Source organism: Sorex fumeus, unplaced genomic scaffold (genome assembly GCF_029834395.1).
Source record: "Sorex fumeus unplaced genomic scaffold, SorFum_2.1 ptg000033l, whole genome shotgun sequence".
Lineage (NCBI taxonomy): Eukaryota > Metazoa > Chordata > Mammalia > Eulipotyphla > Soricidae > Sorex > Sorex fumeus.
Genome location: NW_026606090.1, coordinates 20,335,293 through 20,361,722, shown reverse-complemented (window position 1 = coordinate 20,361,722; position 26,430 = coordinate 20,335,293). Strand labels below are relative to the sequence as shown.

General features: G+C 38.0%; 1 protein-coding gene across 1 annotated transcript in view; it reads left to right on the top strand.

Moving 5' to 3' along the window:
• The window catches only part of ADAM32 (ADAM metallopeptidase domain 32), a 165,965-nt gene that overhangs the window by 61,234 nt on the left and 78,301 nt on the right, over positions 1 to 26,430 (top strand). The window contains exons 10-12 of the mRNA XM_056116661.1: positions 485 to 566; positions 7,303 to 7,439; positions 13,826 to 14,000. Of these exons, the coding sequence (XP_055972636.1) occupies positions 485 to 566; positions 7,303 to 7,439; positions 13,826 to 14,000 (394 nt within the window). The remainder of the gene's footprint in view (positions 1 to 484; positions 567 to 7,302; positions 7,440 to 13,825; positions 14,001 to 26,430) is intronic.

The window sequence follows — 26,430 nt, the reverse complement described above, 5'->3', positions numbered from 1 at the left end:
TATTTTCATTAGAAAACCTTTGAGTTTTGTTCTATATTAAATAATATGATGTTATATATAATCTTTTGGGATTTAAATTTAAGTATATATATTGCTGCAATAATTATCCATATTGTTTGTTATACTTAGTATTTTATCTGGTGAGTTATCTGCTAATGGAAATTTTTGTTTTTTCTAAAAAATATCTTTGCATACACATGACACTTTTTTCTGTTTATAATTTATCCAAATTTTAGTAACACTAGTAAAGTGTTATCAACAATAAAACCACTGAAGCTTGGAACCACTGGATATGTTTTAGAATTTTCCAGTGCTTAGTCTCATTTAATCAGAAATATTTTCTAAATCTGAAAAATCAAGGACGTATATGGAACTGCTCACCTCTTTTTAGAGGAGTACTTTAGGAACTATAGACAAATTATTGATAAGGATTAACACATTTGAATTATTTACTAAAATTAATTATAAATGTATACTTATTTAGCTATAGTGATCATCCAGATTATGTGGGAACAACGTTTCCTGGAAAAGCATGCTTTGATCATTATTCTGCAGTAATTGCTTTGGTATGTAAATATTTAATGCTATTATTTAAGAAAATCGAATGTTCAAATTATATAACATGCATTTTATTTAGGTTGCACTTATAATACATTTAGAGATTGCATTTGTTTTCCATGACTTAGTTTTAAATTTGGAGCACAGGGTCTCTGATTGTGGAGGAAACCTATGTTGTGGCTGCTGCTCTTTTGTTCCTGTTCAGAGCTGTCCCTCCTGATCAGAGCTGTCTTTCCCTTAAAATGCTGTTGAACTTTACAGGCTGTCATAAGATTCCTCAAATTGCTCAAGAAATCTTAAGAAAATGAAAAGTGGGAGGGCTGAGTGATAGTATAATAGGTAGGGGCTTTGCCTTCCATGTGGCTGATCCAGGTTTGATTCCTGGCATCCCACAGTTTCTCCTGAGCCCAGGAGTAGTGATTGCCGAATGCAGAACTGGGAGCACTACTAGGTGTGGGGGAAAATAAAAAAGAAAAAATAGGTGATTTCTCTTTCCCCAACTTTAAATTACACTATCAAGCTCATCAAGGCAATGTGGTACTGGAATAAAGACAGACTCTCAGACCAATCGAATAGAATTGAGACCCTCGAGACAGATTCTCAGGTACATGACAGATAGTTTTTGGCAGAGGAGCAAGGAATATGGAGTGGAGCAAGGGAAACCTCTTCAACAAATGTGCTGAGAAAATAGTTAAGTCCCATGCGGGGGGGGGGGGGGAAACGAACACAGTATCTTATCTCATCATATCATATCTTATCTTATCATATCTTATCTCTTCAGGGGCACAGGAATCAAACTGAGTGGGCCGTGTGCAAGGCAAACGCCCTACCCGCTCTGCTATCCCTCCAGCCCACTTGTAAAATGTAACAAGTTTTAACTTGTAAAACTTAAATACATCAAACAATGGAAAAGAGAAAAACAGAAACTTCTTTTTTTTTGTATTTACATTTTTTTTTATTATTTTTAGTGAAACACCATGAGGTACAATTGTAGATTTACAATTTTTTGTGCTTGGGTTTCGATTATACAATGATCAAACACCCATCCCTCCACCAGTGCCCATTTTCCACCACCATGGATAATATCCCTCCCACCCCCATCCCTCCCATCTCACCCTGCCTCTGTGGTAGGGCAATCCCCTGTGTTCTCTCTCTCCTTTGGGTGTTGTGGTCTGCAAAAGAGGCTTTGAGTGGCAAACATGTTCAGTCCATAGTCTACTTTCAACATGCATCTCCCCTCCTGGAAGGATCCTCCAAACACCCTTTATTTGGTGCTCCCTTCTCTATCTGAGCTGCCCTTTCCCCTAGAATGCCCGGCTGGCCTCTAAGCTATGGAGTAATCCTCCTGGTACTGATCTCGGCTATTCTTGGGTATTAATATCCTATTTTGTTACTTTATATCCTCCAGATGAATGCAATCTTTCTATGTCTATCCCTCTCTTTCTGATTCATTTCGCTTAGCATGATACTTTCCATGTTGTACCACTTGTATATAAATTTCATGACTTCATCTTTTCTAACAGATACATAGTACTCCATTGTGTAGATGTACCAAAGTTTCTTTAACCAGTCATCTGTTCTTGGGCATTCAGGTTTCTTCCAGTTTCTGGCTATTGTAAAGAGTGCTGCAATGAACAAACTAGTGCAGATGTCACTTCGACTATACATTTTTGCCTCTCTGGGATACATTCCCAGGAGTGGTATTGCTGGGTCAAATGGGAGCTCAATTTCTAATTTTTTGAGAATCGTCCATACTGTTTTCCAGAAAGGCTGAACCAGTCAACATTCCCACCAACAGTGAAAGAGTGTCCCTTTCTCGCCACATCCGCGCCAGCATTGGTTGCTTTTGTTCTTTTGAATGTGGGCCAGTCTCTGAGGTGTGAGATGGTATCTTATTGTGGTTTTGATCTGCATCTCCCTGATGATTAATGATGTAGAGCATTTTCTCATGTGCTTTTTTGCCATTTGGATTTCTTCTTTGAGAAAGTTTAAACAGAAACTTCTTCAAAGAAGACACAAAGGTGGCCAATACATACATACATGAAATAATGGCCTGTGTCTTTTATTATCAGAGAGAAGCAAATCAAAACAACAATGAGATTTTTATTTTCTTTATACCAGTGAGACTGACATATATCAAAATTCACAAAACTACCAATTTTCAAAGAAAGCAAACCCTAACTTCTGTGGATGAACTGCCAATTTTGAGAGGTGGTTTTTAGAAGGAAGGGATGGGACACTGGTACTTTTATATAATGACATTGTGACCTTAAAACATATGAAAACTTGTGCTTTTCAAATTCACTGTTAATTTGTAAGTTAAGAAATAGACAAAAGCAAAATAGCTTCTAAATCAAAAGATCAACTGAAAAGTGAGATTAAAAGTTTTGTAAAATGGGCCCTGGCATCCTATATGCTACTGCCATGAGTAGTTTCTGAATTCAGAGCCCTGTGCTTCTTTGAATGAGGCCCCAAAGCGAAAAAATAAATAAATTTTTTCCCTGAAATGTTACAGATCTTCAAAAGACAAGAATGAAAAGAACTTTGTGTATTTATACTTCATAATGCTCATAAATATTCATTCATTTCATTTCATCATCCTGTTATTCGTCGATTGCCTCGAGCAGGCCCCAGTAACGTCTCTTTCATCCTAGCCCTGAGATTATATTCAAGGCTATTTAGGAGAATGAGACCCATCATTGTTACTGGTATTTGGCATATTTGGTACGCCACGGGGAGTTTGCCTGACTCTGCCCTGTGGGCAGGCTACATTCGATAGCCTGCAAGTTTGTCCAAAGTAGGAATGAGACAATAAATATTAAATAAATATTACATGTATGTAAATATAAATAAACTATTAGTACAATTAGATTCAATTTGGAAAGATGAAATCAGTCATTGAGTCACTTCCCCACGATCACGACCACGATCACGACCATCCTGTTGTTCGTTGATTGCCTCGAGCAGGCCCCAGTAACGTCTCCTTCATCCTAGCCCTAAGATTTATTTACCCACCCCATTATTATTTTTAAAAACTATCTTACATACTATATATTGTTCATTACAATTTTTAGTGCTTATAAGGACATATAAAAAGTTATATAAACTGGCATCTTCCACTGAAGAAAGTATAATTGTTATTTTGAATGACATGCATCTACTTTATGTCTTTATTTGTTATTGTAGCTCTGTGTTGTTGCAAATAGTCACTCAGCAATTACTGATACATAATATTCCAAAAACAGTAACAACAAGTCTCACAATTTGTTGTGAGACATTACTGGTGCCCACTCGAGCAAATTGATGAATAATGGAGAATAGTGCTATAGAGCTACAATACTCCATATTGCCATTTTATCAGTTTTTTTTTTTTAATGTAGGAGTACTACTATTTTTTTCAGCACTGATTAGGCTGATTGAATTGGGCATGAACTCCAATTTACTTTTTTTCATTTTTTATAATTTTATTTGTTGAATCACTGTGAAAGCAGTTACAAACTTTTAGGTTTAAGTCTTGGTCATACAATGAAACATCCGTACCTTCACAGTGCCCATTCTACACCACAAAAAGTCACAGTATACCCCCATCCCACACCCTCCCTCTACCTGTGGGGCAGATGACCTCCACATTACTCTCTCTCTACTCTGATTACATTCAAAATATTTTGATACCTGACCCACCATTATTATTTGTCATTTTACCCCAACACTTGGTTCTGCCAAAAAGGCAACAGTAGACAACTTTTTTTCTATTGCTGGTTATAGATAACACATGATGTCAATTTTGAAATTTCAAAACTTTAACAATTAAATCTGGAGGGATTTCTGCCAAAACCTGCTGGGTTCTGAGATTTGTTCCCGAGTCTATGGGATCATGGCCATTTAGCAGCTTAATCAGGAGCCACAGAGGCCGTTCGTGGGTGGCGACTCAGGGTCTTGTTGGAATGGGGAGGAAAGGTCCGGCTCCACCCCCATCCCATGAGGCCCCATGTGTCTCATCACTGCGGGCCCAAACCTGACTGTCCAATGGCCTTTGGTGGATGGCAGCCACCGAGCCACCAAAGGGGAGCAGTTGGAGGGACAACACCCTTTCCCCCCTGGGGTGGCCCGGCGATAGTAACTTACTGCGAGGTCTGGACGCATTTCTGCCAAAAGCTGCTGGGTTTCGAGATTTCTTTTTGAGTCTCTGGGATCATGGCCATTAAGCAGGTGGATCAGGAGCCAGAGAGGCCGTTTGTGAGCGGCAACTCGGAGTCTCGTTGGGACGGGGAGGAAAGGGTCAGCTCCACCCCCACCCCATAAGACCCTGCGTGTCTCATCACTGTAGGCCCAAACCTGACTGTCAAGTGGCCTCTGGAGGATGGCGGCCATGGGGCCACCAGGGGGAACAGGCCAAGGCATGAAACCTATTCCCCCCTGGGGTGCCCGGCGCTGGTAACTTACTGCAGGGACCGGACGCAGTTCTGCCAAAAGCCGTTGGGTTTTGAGATTTGTTTCTGAGTCTCTGGGATCATGGCCATTAAGCAGTTTGATCTGGAACCAGAGAGGCCTTGCCTCTAATTATATAGCTGTGCTGGAGGTGGTTTATGGGTGTGTCTCCCACATACCTAACTTTGGCTGTTTACTTTCTTGGTTAACTTTGCCCTAAGTTTTTGGGGTCTGGCCAAAGGCACAGCAGCAATTTTGGGGTATCTGGAAGTCTGAAGGCGCCATCAGGCTGCTGATGCACTCGCCTCACAGGTACAGATTGACCTGCTGGTGGCACCATACCCCCATTTTATCAGTGTAAAATCACAAAAAAATTTTGTAATTTTTTTGGGGGGGAACTAGAAGTTTTTTCTTGTATTTATCTTGATGTTTGCATAAAATATCTTGAGATCATAACATGTTATTTTAAGCTAATAGCAATTTTGATGGGATTCTTTTTTTTTTTTTTTTTTTTGCTTTTTGGGTCACACCCAGCGATGCTCAGGGGTTACTCCTGGCTCATGCACTCAGGAATCACTCCTGGCGGTGCTCGGGGGACCATATGGGATGCTGGGAATCGAACCTGTGTCGATCATGTTGGCTGCGTGCAAGGCAAACGTCCTACCCGCTGTGCTATTGCTCCAGCCCTGTTGATGGGATTCTTAAGCTTTGCACTTTTGTTTCTCCTCCTCCCTTAATTTTAGGTATTTATATTACAATTTACATGGTTTTACAGTAGGTAATTAATGACAAGTCATTGTATTATGGTGATTTTAATAACTATGTTTATAGTTATGGTTAATTTAAATAACTGTGTATTTGTTTTTGAATGCTCGAACTGGAATAGCATTACCCAAAGTGGGCCTTTGTCTCCCTAGAGATACTGGAAGTCCTAATAATTAGTTGTGAGCACATTGCGGTCCAGCAACTAGAAGATGAGTGCACACAACAATATCAACTACTGCTGTGCTGCTACCAAGGGTTCTGACGGCCAATTGATAGCCTCAGTTTCTCATTCAGATTTCCCTTTCTGTTTTTCATAATATGAAACCTCTAGTGATATCATATGTAGCCATTGATGCTGAAATCTAGAATAATTGTCACATCACAAAAAGTATCTTGATCTTAGCATGATACTTTCCACTTTCTGATAATCTGGTTTTCCTCTGAACCTTACCTTATGCCAGATTTGGCAAATGTGAAAAATAGTCCCATTGCTTACTAGTGTCCCAATTTCTCCTCACCAACAAGTTATTGTATACTTGTTAAACAGATAAATAGCGTAATCCAAGAATACTATCTTGAAAGTTCAACTTCTGTGATTTCTCCTGGTAATGGTTGTTTTGTCAGAATCTGTATAGCAATCAGACAGCACATAAGCTAATTTGGTTATGTTGTCACCTTGTGAATTGAAAAATAATGTATCATGTGTAAATGAATGGGCTGGAGCTATAGCACAGCAGGTAGGGTGTTTGCCTTGCATGCGGCCAACCCAAATTCGGTTCCTCCATCCCTCTCTTGGAGAGCCCGGCAAGCTACTAAGAGTATCACACCCGCACGGCAGAGCCTGGCAAGCTACACATGACGTATTCAATATGCCAAACACAGTAACAACAAGTCTCACAATGTTACTGGGCCTGCTTGAGCAAGTTGGTGAACAGGAGGACAGTGCTATAGTGCTACAGTGTAAATGAATGTGTGACGTTGTAAGAAATTTGGTAAATTAAAGATCATGATCCATATAGCAAAATATATGCTATATTATAAAATATATGCTATATTATAAAAAGGTAAAGGTAAAGGCCCTCCCGTTGATCGTCGATTTGCTCGAGCGGGCCCAGTAACGTCTCCATTGGAGACTTTGTTGTTACTGTGTCTGGCATATCGAATACTCTCGGTAGCTTGCCGGGCTCTCCGAGAGGGGCGGAGGAATCGAACTCGGGTCGGCCATGTTGGCCGCTTGTAAGGCAAACGCCCTACCGCTGTGCTATCTATATAAAATATATGCTATATTATAATGCTTTTTTACATAGTCATGATTGTTCCTTGAGGATTATGTTAGGTGTTCAATTAATAAACTGCGGAAAAGATATTTAAAAACAAATACTTAGATATTAAAATTAACCATAACTATATGCTCAATATCCTATTAGTAAAATCTTATGAAAAAGCTTCTCACCTATTTTCTCTATTCTTAAGCATTTGATAAAACAATAAAAATACTCAATAAACAAAAATTTCAATAAAAATATTGAAATTTATTTGTTTTTACTATAGTATCCCAACCAGGTAACCTTGGAGGAATTTTCCGTTATTGTCACTCAGATGTTGGGAATTGGACTTGGAATATCATATGATGATGTAAGAGAATGTCAGTGTTCAGGACTCTATTGTATAATGAATCCAGAAGCTATGTAAGTTTTAAAAAGATAATATTTTTTCATGGTTATTTTTATTTTGTTTGAAATATTAGACACATAAAACATTTATTTACATAAATATTGATAAATAGATAACAGTTTATAAATATAAAAATTCTATAAATATAACATTCTATAAATATAAAAATGAAAATTTAAGTGTAAGAGCTATGCAGAGTGGAGATTTATTATTAAGAATTGACAAGGATTAGAAATTCAGTCAATAGAAATTCACAAAGGAATTTTTCTTAGGCTGTTTATTATATTAAAGAAAACTCTTAAAAATAATTGAGTATTGGGGCTGGAGAGATGATCCAGCGGGTAGGGCATTTGTTTTTTATGTAGCCAACTAGGGTTCAATCCAGGCATCCTATATAGTCCACGAGCCCTCCAGCAGTGATCCCTGAGCACAGAGCTAGGAGTAAGCTCTAAGCACCACAGGGTGTGGTCTCCAAACCAAGATGATTATACTTTTTTCTAATGACAAGTATGTATTGAAACTTACACTGACAAAATATCTTGCCTAATAAATGCATATCTCAATAATAATTGAGTTGAATCTTTAAAGTAAAACCAAATTTTACTTTGATCATACAACATCTTTAAGAATTGAATTACATAAATAAAATAAAAATATATGTTTACCTAAGCTTCACTCTTATAAAAAAATTAGAATGTTTAATGTAAGGTTTTGATGAAGAATATATGCGTTACACATGTGAAAATGCTAGCTTAGGATAAGATGTATACTATATGCTCAACAAATAAAAAATACATTTGACAATGAATGAAAGAGAATTGGGGGAGGAGACTTTTGCATTCCCTGGATGGACAAGAGTCCCCATGATAATGCTAATCTATCTTTCTTTGTATTTGATTAAAATGCTTATCTGGAAGCCCTTCTTTGTATTTTCAGAATTTGGTTTTGCCCTATAAATTGTACTCTTCATCTATATTTATATATACTTAGCATAAGTCACTAACAAATATTTGTTTTTGTGTCTTTTATCAATTACATTTTTTTATTATTGCATCTGGTACACAGAACCCTACCTAGTATATTAAGGACATGGTGTGTATACTGGTTTTATAAACATAATTTATCTTAGTCTAAATTCAGATGCTACTTTCTCTGTGGTGACTTTTCCCAAATCTCATTATACCCTAATTTTTATATTAACTATTTTTGTATTCAATTCACAATTTATGTTTGTTTCAGTTATCAATTTCTCAAATTAGATAAGTATTTCTCTAGACAATGATTCATTGTCTCTCTTTCCAGACTCCTATAAGTTCCATAAATTCTATAAGGCCAGTAAGAGGATTGCTCCGTGGTTTGGAAGCCTGCCTCATGTGCTGGGGGAGAAGACAGCTGGGATAGAGAAGGGAGCACTGAGTCAATGATGGTTGGAAGGATTGCTCGAAATGGGAGATGTGTGCTGAAAGTAGATAAAGGACCAAACATGATGGTCTCTCAGTATCTGTATTGTAAACCACGATGCCAAAATTAGAGAGAAAGAGGGAAATTATCTGCAATAGAGGCAGGGGGAGGGGTGGGGTGAGGGGGGAGGGATACTGGGGACATTGGTGGTATAAAATGTACACTGGTGGAGGGATGAGTATTCCATCATTGTATGACTGAAACTCAGTCAAGAAAGCTTTGTAACTGTATATCATGGAGATTCAATTGAAAAAAAAAAGAATTTAGACCTGTATAAGATTGCACCAGAACTCATATTTTTGAAATCCCTGAAAGTCTAATACAGATCTTGCACACAATAGTTGTGCAATTATTATCTAAACACAAATTGCCTTATCTTTTTTTTTTTTTGCTTTTTGGGTCACACCCAGCGATGCTCAGGAGTTACTCCTGGCTCATGCATTCAAGAATTGCTCCTGCCGGTGCTCAGGGGACCATATGGGGTGCTGGGAATTGAACCTGTGTCGGCCATGTTGGCTGCGTGCAAGGCAAACGCCCTACCCGCTGTGCTATCGCTCCAGCCCCAAATGCCTTATCTTTTGCTTCTCCAAATTATTTTCTATTATCAAAACCAAAAAAGTTCTTTTAGTATTCTCAAAGTGTATTCTTTTTTAAAAAATTCATATTTTTTGTAATTATAATATCAATATCTGCGTATATTAACAGTTTTTTCATTTTTAGTTTTAGAATATAAATTATAGCTGTAGGATTTTTTTCTTATTTGTATTAAGATAACATGGTTTACAGAATTTTCCCTATTAATGCTTTACACTTGTAATACTATACATGAATCCCTATCACTAGAGAGTTAACCCTCTACCACTTGTCCTATTAGTACTTCATCATCTGAGCTTTCTTTAAATACAGAACTGAATCATTTTTACTCAAGGTCACGATCACGATCACGATCATCCTGTTGTTCGTCGACTGTCTTGAGCAGGCACCAGTAACGTCTCCTTCTACCTAGCCCTGAGATTTTAAAAGACCCATTTCAATGCTCTTTCAGGATTAGGAGGATGAGACCCATCATTGTTACTGGTATTTGGCATATTGAGTATGACACGGGAAGTTTGTCAGACTCTGCCGTGCAGGCAGGCTACATTTTGTAGCCTGCCAGGTTCTCCAAAAGAAAGATAATAAGATGTTGCATGGCCGCAAATGTGGCCGTGTGCTTCCAGGAGGTGGGTTTTATAGTCTCTGCATCTTGGCCAATGATGGGACCAACCTGGCGCTGGCGGCAGCTGGTGGGTGTGATGCCTACCTACTGGAAGATGGGGGGGTGGGGCGTCTGGGTGGAGAAGGCCCAGTCCCAATCCGAGTAGGCTTGGAGACCTCAGCCCCGGGACCCGCATGCCTGGGTTCCTCTGTCAGTTCTTTCATGCATGAGGGCCATCTGGATGTGTGGAGAGTGGTCCCAGCATGGCCATGGCTAGTTCCGGAGGTCCTCAGCTGCTGGGGCTCTGCTTGGGGCGGGTGGGGGGAGAAAAACTCAACCCTCTCCCTCCAAGAGGCCCCGGTGAGGACAGCCAGGTGCGGGGGCAGGAGACTCAAGGTAAAAAGGAAAATTGCATAACAAGATGAAGGACACGATTAGTAATTCAGTCCTAGGTGACATTTTAGGGAAAGATTAAGTATTTGACATCAGATCTAATTTCCAAGACATGGTTGTATAAAAATCTGGAGGGACTTAGGGACACATAGGGACACACAGCAATAGTGGAAAGAGGTTATTATCACATTTCTTTCTCCTTCACTTTTGTATAAGCTTCTCAACTATTTTATATTTTAAAAGTGCTTCAGCAGTTTTTCCCACATATACACAGAATTTTTCTAAATATGTCAGTCCTGGATTTCATTGTGCTCATTTCTTAGCAGTAGATCTTTTTTTTTATTATTGTCAATTTGTAAAAAGCCAAATATTTTTCACAATATTAACAAAAAAGAAAATGTATTTTTTAAATTAAAAGTAAGATTTTGGGAAAATATTGAATTGGATTTTTCTGAGTTATTTCTAAAGTAGGTGACTCTGCTTTGTTCTCTTCTGGGAGCTTGGTGTGATAATCTCTGGATTCTGGTCGTTGTTGGGGTTACACGGCAGTTGGTGGGTGTAATTGTCTAGCTACTAGAAGGCCTAGTCCCAAACCGTGCAGGCTTGGAGATCTCAGCCCCGGATCCCACACACCTGGGTTCCTTTATGCATGAGGCTCATCCAAGTATGTGGAGAGTGGTCTCAGACCTCCAAGACCCAGCCAAAGCCATGCTGAGACCACTCTCCACACGCTTGGATGAGCCTAACACATAAAGGACCCGGCAGAGAAATCCAGGTACCAGCAGAGGAACAAAGGCATACGGGTCCCGGGGCTGAGATCTCCAAGCCTGCTTGGATCAGGGCTAAGCATCCTCCACCCAGATCCTCCATCTTCCAGTAGGTAGGGGTCACACCCACCAACTGACCCCCAGCACTGTATAATCCCATCAACGGCCAAGACCCAGAGACTATAAAAACCAGCTCCCAGACATCTTATTATCTCATTCTTACTTTGGACAACCTGGCAGGCTACCGAATGTAACCTGCCCACACGGCAGAGTCTGGCAAACTCCCCGTGGCATACCCAATATGCCAAATACCAGTAGCAATGATGGGTCTCATTCTCCTAACCTTGAAAGAGCCTTAAATATGGCTCTTTTTAAAATCTCAGGGCTAGGACGAAGGAGACGTTACTGGTGCCTGCTCAAGGCAATCGATGAACAACAGGATGATCATGATCGTGATTTCCAAAGTATAATTATTAATTGAAAAAAAATTAAAAACACAGTCAAACTAGCGTGAAACAGAAATATACCTTGTCACTTGTCACTTGTCAACCTGTTGTTCATCATTTGCTCGAGCAGACTCCAGTAATGTCTCCATTCGTCCCTGTTGTGTGGGTCAGGGAAATGAGATCCATTATTGTTGCTGTTTTTGGTATATCAAATACATCATGGCGCTGGAAGATGGTAGCTTGTCATGGGCTCTGCTGTACAGGCGGAATACTCTCGGTTGCTTGCCGGGCTCTCCGAGAGGGATGGAGGCCTTTGTGGCCTCCAGGAAATATTGCAGAAATGAATGTTAAGTGTCACTGCTCAAATAGACTTAATGTATTAAAAAATTTATGTGTACTCCGTGCATATTCTAGCTTTATTTTTAACAATATTCATGTATATTTATATTCATGTATACACCCACATGTAATATTCTCACTATTTGTAATATAGAAAATACTTGTTCAGTTTACATGGTTGGAAATATTTACCAGAGTGGGCTGATATCATCAGGCCAGGATCTCCAAGCCTACTTGGATTTGGGCCGAGCCTCCTCCACCTAGATCCTCCAAATTCCAGTAGGCGGGGGTCACACCCACCAACTGGCCCCCTGGCGCCATGTAATCCCAACAGCGGCCAAGACTCAGAGATTATAAAAACCAGTCCCTGGAACCGCGGGATGTATTATTATGACATCTTATTATCTCATTCCTACTTTGGACAAATTGGCAGGCTACCGAATGTAGCCTGCCCACACGGCAGAGTCTGGCAAACTCCCCGTGGCGTAGCCAATATGCCAAATACCAGTAACAATGATGGGTCTCATTCTCCTAAAGAGCCTTGAATATAATCTCAGGGCTAGAATGAAGGAGACGTTACTGGGGCCTGTTCGAGGCAATCGACGAATAACAGGATGATTTGTGATTTGTGTTGTGATATGCCATATATGGATTGAAATTTCTAGATCATATGATAGTTTCATTTTTTATTATTTTTCAAGTACATACTTTTTTACTAATTATTTTTCCTATCAGCTATGAACTGAGGGTCTAATTTCTCCACATTCTTTTTAAAAATTTTTTAAAATTTTATTAAATTTTTTTTTAATAGTGAGACATCATGAGGTACAGTTGCAGACTTACACATTTTTGTGCTTGGGTTACAATTATACAATGATCAAATACCCATCCCTCCACCGGTGCCCATTTCCCACCACCACGAATCCCAGTATCCCTCCCATCCCCCATCCCCCCCATCCCACCCGGCCTCTGTGGCAGGGCATTCCCTTTTGTTCTCTCTCTCTTATTGGATGTTTTGGTTTGCAAAAGAGGCAATGGGTGGCAATCATGTTTAGTCTATAGTCTACTTTCAGCAGGCTTCTCCCATCCTGGGAGGATCCTCCCAACACCTTTATTTGGTGTTCCCTTCTTTATCTGAGCTCCCTTTCCCCCTAGTATGTGTGGTTGGCCTCCAAGCCATGGTTTCTCCACATTCTTATTTTTATCTTTATTTGTGGAGTCACACCTGGTGGTGCTTATGGCTTACCCTGGCTTTATGCTTAGGGATCACTTCAGGTAGTGTTTAATGGACTTCAGGGGTGCAGGGCATCAAATGCATGTTGGCTGCGTGTAAGGCAAGCAATTTTATCCACGGTACTAACTCTCCAGCCCCACTGTTTTAAATAATAATTATCTTAACAACTATGCAAAACTGTTGTATTGTAGTTTTTATTGATATTCCTTGATGATTAATGATGCTGGGATTTCTCTATGTGCTTGAGTGCATATGACTTCTATGGAGATGCATACATGTTCATTGTTAATTTTCTAATAACGTAATTTTTTCCTTCACACTAAATATATTTAATTTTATTTTGATAAGGAGATGTATCCAGGTAATAAAATTACATGACATACTTGCTAATGATTTTGACCTGTGAACACTTCTACATAAGAATTTGTATTAATGTTTATTAAGTTAAAATTTTGGAAATTAAAGTATATAATACAGAACTTTAACATTTGGAAATTAAAGTGTATAATAGAGAGCTGTACTTTTAGTAGTATCCTGCCAATGGTATTATGTGAATCATCTTTAGGAGATTCAGTGGTGTGAAGACTTTTAGCAGTTGCAGTTTGAGTGACTTTGAAAATTTCATTTTAAACTCGGGTGCCAAATGCCTACAGAATAAACCACAACTGAAAGCTCAAGGATCATCCTGTGGTAATGGAATTGTGGAGCCTGGAGAACAGTGTGACTGTGGTAGTGAAAAGGTAAGTTTATTAACTAGTAGTGTTCATTGTACATCCCATATCACAAATATAACTTGAGTACCATATTGAAGAATATTGGCAGTAAGTGAAATGATACTGAAATACACATAAGAGCATTCTGTTCAAGTTTCTTTCATTGGTTATAGAATTTTTAGTATATATAAGATGCAACACTCAAATATTATTGCTGGTATGAAAAAGAGTCTTCTAGGAGAAGAATTTGGGTTCCAGTTTAAATAAACATCTTTACAAAACTTTTCTTAACCCAAGTTTTATTTTAATTTATTTATTTTCATTTTATTGCCACACCTGCTGATTCTCAGGGCTTACTCCAGTCACTTAGGGCTTGGGAGATCACACAGTGTCCTGGAACCCCAGTCGGCTACTTGCAAGGCAAATGCTATATCCACTGTACTGTTGCTCTGACCCTGTTAGCCCAACATTTTATAGGTGGCTTATTAGAGAAGTCTGTCAGAATAAGGTATTACATCAAAATGGAATAACTAGCATAGTGAGAGAGGTAGATGTTTAATATTAGAGTCTGAATATTGGATCAGACATGTTAGTTCTTTAGTAAAGAGGAAAGTCCTAAAGTAAATATATGATGAATGAAAAAGGTCCAAGTTATAATTCTCTTAGACCATGTAGCATTTGCTAAAATACAGCAGTTATTTTAAAATTATTATAAAATTATAATAATTATAATTATTATACTAGGGTTTGATATATATATCAGTCTGAATATACTTGCTCCCTTATCATTGTTTTAATTACTATCCCTTTTTGTATTTTATTATTTTGTAGAATGTCATTATATTTCTTTTACTTCTTCCTTTGCTTTTTAATTTTGAGGAACAATATCTGTACAAAATAAAATGCACCAGTTTTAGGCATACAAATGTCTTAGTTTTGACCAATGTATATGAGCTTTGGTGCATAATTTTACATAGATTCTTTCATTAGCCACAAAAGTTTATTCAAATCTTCTGCAGACATTCTCACACCTGCTTTTGTTTTTCACATGCAACTTCTTTGTTCACCTGATCTAGAAAGTCATGTGATAGAATAATATAGTACTTGGACTTGAAGGGTTCCAGCATCCTTTGGGGACTCAGTAAGCTTGAGAGTTGGTTAGTCTGGGTTAGCCTATCAGAGACCTTCAGCAGTGTTGTAAGATGCACCTGCCTGGGGCTCAGGAGAGGCACAAGGTGTGAAGACCCTGGAGAAGGAAGGGAAGGAGAGTTGGGGCTCTTGGGTCCAGAGGAGAGGTTTTGTGGGAATCATATTTTCCTTTGTTGTCTTCCTTTCAATGCAGTATTTTGAGATTCATCAATGTTTAATATAGTAATTTATTCCTTTCTACTTTGGGTAAGATATTTCACTGGATATTCCACTATCTATTTTTCATTGTCTCCAATTGTACATTTGGCAAACAGTGAAGGACCATTATTCTGAATTATTGAAAGTAGAGTTAATATTTCAAAAAATAAGAGGGTATTATATGAAAAAGCTAATGTTTCCTCAGAAGAAATGGTATAATTTTACTTTCCAGTCATTAACATGTAACGTTTTCCCCCCATATCCTCTCCAGAATTTGATATTATCAGTCATTATAATGTTAATTATTCTCAATGTTTTGATTTACCTTTTCTTAATAACTCATTGACCATTTGACATTTGAATTCAAATACTATGCCAGTTTTTAAAATTAGTAGCTTGTATTTGAATTTTTACCCTTATTGATTAGGGTACTGTGATTTATAATATTGCTGATATTATGCCATGTGTACATATTTCCAACATGACACCCATCATCAGTGTACCTCTTTCCCTCTTCCATTGACCCTAAAACCCCTTGCTCTCTATCCCTCTCCAACTCAACTGTGTGGGTCATCTTTCCCATTATGTTGCCTTTGGCCCTACCTTTCAGTGTATATTTGTCTCACATATAAGAGAGATTATTCTGTATCTATCTGACATCACTCAGCACAATTATCTTCTAGTGACAAACTGTATTTTTGCTCTTTGAGCTGCATAGTAGTCCATTGTGACTGTATACCACAACTTCTATATCTAGTCATCTGTAGTTGGGCATTTATGTTGTCTCAATATCTAGTCTATTAACAGGTTTGCGCATATTATTTTAAGAATAATTTATTTATTTGCTCGAGCGGGCCCAGTAACATCTCCATCATGAGACTCCTTGTTACTGTGTTTGGCATATCGAATACATCACGGGTAGCTTGCCAGGCTCTGCCTCGCGGGAGAAATACTCTCAGTAGCTTGCCGGGCTCTCTGAGAGGGGCAGAGGAATCGAAATCAGGTAGGCCATGTTGGCCGCTTGTAAGGCAAATGTCCTACCACTGTGCTATTGTTCCAGCTGGAGTAATAGCGCAGCGGTAGGGCATTTGCCTTGCATGTAGCCAGCCCGGCTGAGCCGGGTTCAATTCCTCCGCCCCCCTGGGAGATCCTGGCAAGCTACCGCATATTCAATATGCCAAACATAGTAAAATTTATTTATTTACCTCCCTTTAATTCAATGACTATGAGATACACAGTTACAAAGTTGCTCAGGATTGGGTGTCTGTCATACAATGTTCCAATAACCATCCTTTCACAAGTATACACTTCCCACCACCAATGTGTTCTTGGTTTTCCTCCTACCAGCAACCCATCACCCAAATACCTCTATGGCAGACACTTTTATTCTCTATCATGCTCTTTCTCTCTCTCCTTTCAGGCTTTGTGATTTGCAATACAGATACTAAAAGGTTATGATGCATATCACTTTACCCCCTTTCAAGCAATTTTTTCTTGTCCAGAGTTATCATTTCCAGATGTAATTGTCCTAGTTGCCCCTTCTCTATCTTAACTACACCCCTCCTCATACCCTGCAACTTGGAGTAAGTTTCTAGCCATGGATCAGTCCTCTTGACCCTCATTCTACTGTTTTTGACTATTAGTTTTTTTTTTTTTAAAAAACTGTTTTTTTAAATGTACCCCCAAAGAGCACTATAATTCTGTTTTTCCCTACTGGACAATTACATGCAAAAATATGGGTTCAGACCTCTACCTAAAAACCATGCACAAAAGTCAGATCAAAATGGATTAAAGACATCAACATTAGACCAGAATCCATAAGGTACATTGAAGAAAAGTTTGGCAAATCCCTACATGACATTGAAGCTAACGGTATCTTCAAAGATGAAATGCCACTGACCAAGCAAGTGAAAACAGAGATAAACAAATGGGATTATCGTAAACCAAGATGTTTATAAGCAAATTTTCTCTAGTGACTGTGTAGTATTCCATTTTGTAGATATACCAAAGTTTCTTTACCCAATCATCTTTTCTTGAGCACTTGGGTTGTTTCCAGATACTGGCTATTGTGAATAGTGCTGCAATGAACATAGAAATGTACATGGCTTTTCTGCTGCATGTTTTTGGGCCACAAGGTATATTCCCAGAAATGGTTTTGCTGGGTTGTATGTAAGTTCAATTTCCAGTTTTTTAAAGCACACCCATATTGTTTTTCACAAAGGCTGGACAAGTTTTCATTCCTATCAACAATAAAATGAGAGTCCCTTTCTCCCTGCATCTATACCAGCACTGGTTGTTCTTGTTCTTTTTGATATGTACCAGTCTCTATGGTGTGAGATGATATCTCATTGTTATTTTGATTTGCATATCCCTGATGATTAGCTATGTAGAGCATTTTTCCCCCATGTGCCTTGTTAAAATTTGTATTTCTTCTTTGAGGAAGTTTCTATTTATTTCTTCTCACCATTTTTTTTGATGGGATTGGATTTTTTTGGGTAAAGTTCTACCAGTGACTTATATGTCTTTGATATTAGCCATTATAAGATGGGTTTTTGGGCAAATAATTTTTCCATTCTTTGGTCTGTCTTTTTACCCTGGTCACCATTTCTTTTGAGATGCAGAAGATTCTTAGTTTATTGCAGTTCCATTTGATAATCTGCTTCCATTTGCTTGGTCAGTACTGTTTAATCTTTGAGGATACTTTTAAATTTAGTGTCATGGAGGGTTCTGCCAACATTTTCTGAAATCATTTGGAATAATATCTGATATTGAGGTGTCTAATTCTTTTTTGTGTTAGAAAGAGGTCTGAGTTTATTTATCTTTTTACATCTAGCTACCCATTTTTCCTAGAACCCCTTGTTGAAGAAATTTCCCTTATCCCTTGCTCCTTTGTCAAAGATTAAATGATCACATATTTGAGGGTATTAAATGATACTCTACTCTATTCCATTGGTTTGTGGGTCTGTCCTTATTCCAATAGCATGTTGTTTTAATTACTACTGCTTTGTAGTACAGTTTGAAGTTGGGGAAAGTGATGCCTCCCATCTTTCCCCCAAGCATTGTTTTAGATAGTCATTGGGACTTATTGTTCCATATCAATTTTGGGACTATTCAATCTATTCTTTGGAAATTGTCACGAGTATCCTAAGAGGGACTGGATTGAATCTGTACAATGCTTTGGAGATCATTGCCATTTTGATAATGATAATTATTCCAATCCATGAGCAGGGGATTTGTTTCCATTTACTCATGTGGTCTCTTTTATTTCTTGAATTAGTGTTTTGTAGTTTTCTTTGTATAGGTTGTTCACTTTTTATTAAACTGATCCCGAGGTACTTGATTTTCTGAGGCACAATTGTGAACATAATTTTTTTAATATTTATTTCTTCTCTTATTTGTATATGTGCTGCTAAAATCTCAGGACTGGGACAAATGGAGGCGTTACTAGCATCTGCTCGAGTAAATTGATGAACAACGGGATGACAGTGATACAGTGATTTGTATATGGGAAAGACATGGATTTGGGGTATTGATTTTGAAATCTGCCACTTTGATATACAAATTTATTGTACCTAGGAGCATTTTTATAGAGTCTTCAGGATTTTCTAAGTATAATATCATGCCATCTGCAAATAGTGAAAACTTGACTTCTCCCTTTTCTATATGGATGCCCTTGATATCTTTTATGCCTAACTGCTATAACAACTCCTTCTAGTACTATGTCAAATAGAATTGGTGGAATGGGCAGCCTTATAGCCTTATTTTGTGCTTGATGTTAGAGGACTTTTATATTTCACCTTTGAGAATAGTGTTTGCTGTGGATTTTTGGTAAATGGCTTTGACTACTGTAGGATGACATTGCTTTGTCCTTTCTCCCTTGCCACAAGGAGCTTAGGCTTATCAGGTTACACCCATTACAGTGCTCATTTATCTATAACCACTTCTCTATGATCTCTTCCCCAACCAATTAATCAGCTTTTCTCCTAATCAGAATCTGTTAATTTGTAAGGTCAGATCCTTCTAGGACACTGAATTTGTATTGTAAGTTAATACTACCTTTCTCCTTTTCTTATGTCTTTTGAATAGTTTACTTTAAAGCAATGTCCTTTTTGTATAGATACAGGAAGACCGTTAATATTATACTTTGTAACTTAGGATTTAATTGGCTCTGAATATTATTCACTCCTGGGCATCTGCTTTCTCGACTTAAGCCTCAGTTGCCCTTGGTTCCTAACACCCCAAAAGCAGGGTCCCGACGAGGGACCGAATGGACCCAGGGCAAGCATAGAGCTACCCTGGCATCGAAAAGGGCCAGGCCAAAGTGCCACTATTCTTAACTCTAAGTTAAGAGTTTGATCATAGACAAATGCTGTCATGATCCAAAAGTAACGACAAGACTAAGACCTTGCTAGGGATAGGAAGGCCTGAGCTCTGTAGTCTGAGATTGAGGTGGCCCTAGAGAGCAATTCTATAACTTTAAGGTATTTCTTACTGTATCCATACAAAATGATTTACATTTTGTATGCTTATATGTTTGTTAGACAAGGAGAGGAGAAACACATCCGCTCTAGGCTGGGTTGATATGATAATGAGAATCTGTCCTAGAAGCGGTTCTCCCCAGGGAAAGAATTTTTCCCCTATTAATTGTGACCACACCTATGTGTAATTGTTACCCCAACTCCTCATGCTTTGGGATTTAACTGTACTGTAAGAGTGGGTTGGGGGATCAGAATCAAGATTCCAGAACCAGAAGGAGAATGAAGGGGGACAGAGGAAAAAGAAGTAGCATACGGGAGAAAGAAGCAGGAGGAGAGGCAGAGGAGAGAGACAGGAATGAATGGAGAGAGGGTTGGAATAAACTGCAACTAAGACAAACCAGCCTGGCCCTTGTTCCTTCTTCTGCCTGCCCATTGTCATCGACCTCCCCAGGGTGGGAGAAGCCGTGTGAGACTACCAAACGCAGTCAGCAGGAGAGATAGACTGCCGCCGCTGCTGTTTTTTTGTTTACGCAGACTATATTGAGGACAATTCCTTTAACTCCAATTTTCTTGCAAGATCTTTTTTTTTTCTTTTTGAGTCACACCTGGCAATGCACAGGGGTTACTCCTGGCTTTGCACTCAGGAATTACCCCTGATAGTTAGTGCGCAGGGGACCATATGGAATGCTGGGAATCAAACCCAGGTCAACTGCGTGTAAGACAAATGCCCTTCCTTCTGTGCTATATTGCCCCAGCCCCTGTTTTTCTTTTTAAATCATGCAGTGGACCAGATATTTTCAAATGCTTTCTTTGCATTTATTGATATGCCATACAGTTTTTACTTTTTCTTTTATTGATATGATTCATTGTGTTGATTGTGTATGTTGTGTATGTTGAACCTTCCTTTCATCTGGGATGGATACTACTCGGTCATGGTGTATGACCTTTTTGATGAATTGTTGGATTTTGTTTGCTGTATATTGTTCATCATCTTTGCCTCTGTGTTCATCAGGTATATCGACCAGCAATTCTCTTTTCTGTGGTGTCTCTGCTTTTGGTATCAAGGTGATGTTTGCTTTATAAAAACTGGGAGTGTTTTTGTTTCTTCAGTTTTCTGGTAAAACTTGAAAAGGTAAACCATTAGGTCCGCTTTAAAGGTTTGAAAGAATTCACTAGTGAATCCATCTGAGTCTTGGCTTTTATTTTGGGGAAATTTTGATTACCATTTCAATTTCCTTGATAGTGATAGATCTGTTCAGGTGTTCCAAATCTTCTTGGTTCAGCATTAGGAAGTTATAGGAATCCAGAAATTTATCCATTTCTTCTAGTTTCTCTTGTTTCATGGCAGAGTTTCCAAGTAATCTCTGATGATCCTTTCTAATTTCTCTGTTTTTTTGTTGTGATGACACCTTTCTTTTTTTTATTCAGTTCATTTTTTAAGGGATATTTTGATTTCTTCTTTGATTTCCTGTCTCATATAATTATTACTTAGCAATATATTGTTTAGCTTCCAACTATTTGATACTTATCCCACTTTAACTTTATGATTGATGTATACTCTTATAGCTCTGTAGTTGAGGAAAATACATGGTATTACTTCTGTTTTAGTGAATTTGTGGATGTTTGAGTTATGTCCCAGCTTGGAGAATGTCCCACATTTAATGGAATAGAAACATATATTTTGGTGGATGGTGCTGAATTAAAAAATATATTTTTTTATTGACTCACCATGAGATAGACCATTACAAAGCAGTTCATGATTGGGTTGGTCCTGGATATTTTTATGGACCCAATTATTCCAGTTTCTCATTTAGGGTCTTAGATTTTTTTAATGAAGTTTTGTCTGGTTTATCTGTCCAAAAATGAAAGCAGTGTATTGAAATCTCTCACTACTATTATGCTGCCATCTGTATTTTTCTCAAGTCTATTAGCTGTTGCTTTGTAAACTTATCTACTCTTTTTTACTGCTTCATATATGTTGGTGAGAGTTAAGTTCTTTTGAGCTGTTAATTCCTTAACCAGTATGTAATGTCCTTCCCTATCTTTTCTTATCTTCTTTAGGTTGAATGCTATTTGGTGTGAAAACAGTATGACCTTCCATGTTTATTTTTTCTGTCTGCATTACTCTCTATAATTGTCTTGCAATCACTGACCATAAGACTATGTTTACCATGGCCATTTAAGTGTGTGTTTTACACTTCATCCATACTTCTTTTAAGGTTCACTACTGCATTCGTAACTTCTGTTCCTTCTGTTTGTACCATTTCTTTCATTGTTGATTCTTTTGCTTTTTTGATCTTTGGATCATTGATCATTGATATTATTGTTGTTCTAAATGCTTCAGGAAGATTCTAGATGTCTTATGTGACTGATGATCCCCTAGGGATTTTCTTGTCTTTTGTTGGCAACTCTGTGTTCTTTTGTTTTTCCTTTGTTTCATTATTTATTTATTTATTTTGCTTTTTGGGTCACACTTAGCGATGCACAGGGGTTACTCCTGGCTCTGCACTCAGGAATTACTCTTGGCGGTGCTCGGGGGACCATATGGGATGCTGGGAATAGAACCTGGGGCAGCCGTGTGCAAGGCAAACGCTCTACCCGCTGTGCTATTTCTCCAGCCCATTTTTCCATTGTTTTGAATGTTAAGTTTATCATTATGCCCAGGTGGAACTTCTTGGTCTGTGCTGGGAGTGAGCAGGAATTGGAAAATCCTGGAATCTTTGCTCCCGGGATCAGGTGTGCTTAATAGGTCTCATGTTTAACATTGTTTTATTTATTTGCTTGATTTTTTTTTCCTTGACATTACTAAGCTAAAGTCTAAAGATTATCAACAAGACTTTGCGTGTGTGAAGTGGCTGGAGTACAGGTGCAGGTGGACACTTGCATGACTGTGCACTTTGGGGGTTGTGGTAACTGGTCACACAAAACCTCAAGGAGCTGCACTGGAGATTCTGAACTCTTGCCTAGTGCAGAAACTCTTAGCTTGTTTTCGTAATTGTTGGTTCCTGTGTTTTTAATGGATAATAGGTATTTGGTAGAAGTATATATTATAAATATTTGTTTTAATTATAATGTAAATTATAATTTTAGTAAAATTCTATTTTTCTGTTTGTCTTTGGATGGTTTAATACATCTTATTTTCTAGTACCTTAAGACACTCCTTCAATTCTGGCATCCTGCTTTTGTATTTAGAATTTTTTCTACCCTTGCCTTCAGATTGGTGATTCTAAATAATTTTCATGTTTTCTTTAAAAATATAAACTAATTCATGAATTTGCATGCTATCTTTGTGTAGGGAATATGCTAATATTTGATGTATTTGAGTTTCCATAGATTAGCTGCTGAATTGAGAACTCAAAAGCCTTTTCTACATTAGTTGTTATAGCCATAGAAATTAATTTTTCCTTGTCTTCTTGGGAAGATAAGGGGAAAATGAAATTATACATTGTATAGCTTACAAAATATCTTACAAAATTAACTGAAATTTGAATTATGAACCAGTTCAACCCAAAAGCCTAGAGTAAGTCATTTGGTTGTGGTGTATAATTCTTAAAATTGTTGGATATGATTTCCTAATGCATCGTTGAGAAATTTTGTATTTATGAGCAATCTTGCTCTCTATTTTTCTTCCTTATGATGCCTTTATATGATTTTGGTATTAAAGTAATACTGGGTTCAAAGAATGAGTCATAAATTCTGGGAAAGTAACTTTTTTTGCAATTTTATGAGGCATAGACTATAGGAGTTCCATTTTTTAGTGCTTCTCTTGGATTCTGTTCTAGGCACTTTTTTCTTAGATGAATAAATATTTAAAAATTAATTTTAATTGTTTTTAAACATTAGAAGACTTGAAATTGATTAGATAACAACACTCCAATATTAAAATTAATAAGTATAAAAATCAATTTTTAATGTGAGGTTGTTTTACCTGTTTGCGGGATTAAGTCCTTCCTAAGAACTTATTAAACTTTTTGTTGCCAGTTGAGTGTTTTTTATTATTGCTTTTGTTTGTTGCATTTATTTCTATATTACTTTCCCACCAAATTTGGTGTGCTCCTACTAGAATTTCAGTATTGAGGAATAGGTAGTCTCCAGAGACTTTAGGATCTATGGTCTGGGCCAATGAGTTGACATGGCAGCCAATCAGGGAGGTTCCAGGGATTCTGCAAATATGGAGAGTGGGAGTAGGAGAAGCTGCCCACCTGTGACTCTGGGAAGACACCAGAATTATCAGCTTGGGCATCAGAGCATCTGAATTTATGCACAATTTGGCATCTCTGCAGAGAATATTCGCAAAGCATTGGTGTGGTAGCAGTCGTGGGGTGTGGGTGCAATTACCGAGGCTTTGGCAGGGCCTTTCAGTCTGCCCACATCCCAAGGGTGACACAGAGCTTTCAGCAATTGGGACTGGTGATTCTATGGATTTTTGCTGCTTGACTTGCATCTCCTGGGAGATTTAATTGTGAATGATTATAGCAGGGCTGGTGGGTAAGTCACATTTTTTAAATCTTCAAGAACAAAAAATTATGTTTTACAAAACTGTTATCAGTATGATTTCATATGTAAAAATTCAGGCACCACACCCTCTACTAGGATGTCCACTTCTCAACACCATTGTCCCAATGTTTCCCCACCCGCTAATCTCACATTTAATGAACTTCCTACTGGAAACCAGTTCTAAATTTGTTTCCATTATACATCTGTTTATCCCTGCCTAAGTTTCTTTATATCCTATATATGAAACAGATCATCCTGTGTCTATTCCTCTTTTAACTTCATTCAGCTTGATGCTCTCCAGATTCATCTAAGCAGCTATAAATGACATGATTCATGTTTTCTTGCAGCTGAGTAGTATTTGTGGATGATTTTAATTGATAAGGGTAATTTCTTCAATTGCCAATTCTGATAGTTGTTTTCAGAATCTACTAATTTTGCATTGGTGTGAGAAATAAGGAGTCTTATGACATGTTCTCTAACTTGGGAGTGGACTGACCTACATTCTACACTTATCTACCCCAGCTTGAGATACAAGTGGCAAATGAAAACTGTTTATACTTTAGGTGTTCAATAAAGTGTGTTTGTTATATATGAAATGACAATCACAATCAAATTAATATCTACTAGCTCACATAGTTACGTTTTTCTTGAGCATATGGGTGAAAATTCTTCAATTATACTTTTACCAAATTTCAGATGTATGCATTATGGTATTAGGTAGAATCATCATGATATAATTTAGATTCTGAGGAATAATTCATCTTAAAAATGAAGGATTTTACCCTTTGACTAATACCTCACCATTCTTCAGATCATTCACACTTTGGTAACCTCCATTCTACTCTCTTTGTTGCTGTTATTCAACATGGAAAAAGTATCATGCTTTATTAACTCTTGCCATTCATTCATATTTTAGTTTAAAATGTTTTTCTCTGTGGTATGAAATGATATCTCATTATTGTTTTGATTTGCATCTCCCTGATGATTAGTGATGTAGAGCTTTTATTTCATGTGCCTTTTGGCCATTTGAATGATTCCCTTGAGGAAATTTCTGTTCATTTCCCCCCCCCCCCATTTTTTGATGGGGTTGGATTTTTTTCTAGTAAATTTCTTACATATCTTTGTAAAGTTCTTATAAATTTCTTATATTTCTTTTATATACCAGTAACATGGGCTGGAGCGATAGCACAGCGGGTAGGGCGTCTGCCTTGCACGCGGCCAACATGGCCGACCCGAGTTTGATTCCTCCGCCCCTCTCGGAGAGCCCAGCAAGCTACCGAGAGTATTCGATATGCCAGACACAGTAACAACAAAGTCTCCAATGGAGACGTTACTGGGCCCGCTCGAGCAAATCGACAATCAACGGGAGGGCCTTTACCTTTACCTTTACCAGTAACATAGTAACTCTTTATCAGATAGGTATTGGGTAAATAATTTTTATGGTCACATTCAGAAGAAGAACAATCAGTGCTGGTGTGGATGTTGGAAGAAAGGGACTCTCATTCATTGTTGGTGGGAATGTGAACTGGTTCAGTCTTTTTTGGAAAACAAAATGGACATTCCTCAAAAACAAGAAATTGAGTTTCATTTGACCTATCAATAACAATTATGGGAGTATAACCTGGGGGGCCCAAAAACAAAGAGCAAAAACACTATCTACACTTCTATGTTTATTGCAGCACTATTCACAATACCCAGAATCTGGAAACAATCCAAGTGTCTAAGGATAGATGACTGAATAAAGAAAGTATGCTACATCTGAACAATGGAATACCATGCAGCTATTAGGAAAAACAAAGTTACGAAATTTGCCTATAAACGAATAGACTTGGAGAATATCATGCTGAGTGAAATGAGTCAGAAGGAGAGGAACAGATATAGACTCAATGCACTCATTTGTGGGATATTTAAAAAATAGTGTGAGACTAGTATACAAGATCAGGGAAAACAAGGGCCAGGAGGACTGATCAATGGTTGTAAGTTTACCACAAGTATGTGGGAAACAAATAGCAGTTAGGCCAGAGAAAGGACCAGTATGTCAATAATAGTTTTAGAAATGATTACTCTGGACAAGTACTGAGTGTTGAAAGTGGGTAAAGGGATACATGATAGCCTTTCAGTATCTGTATTGCAAG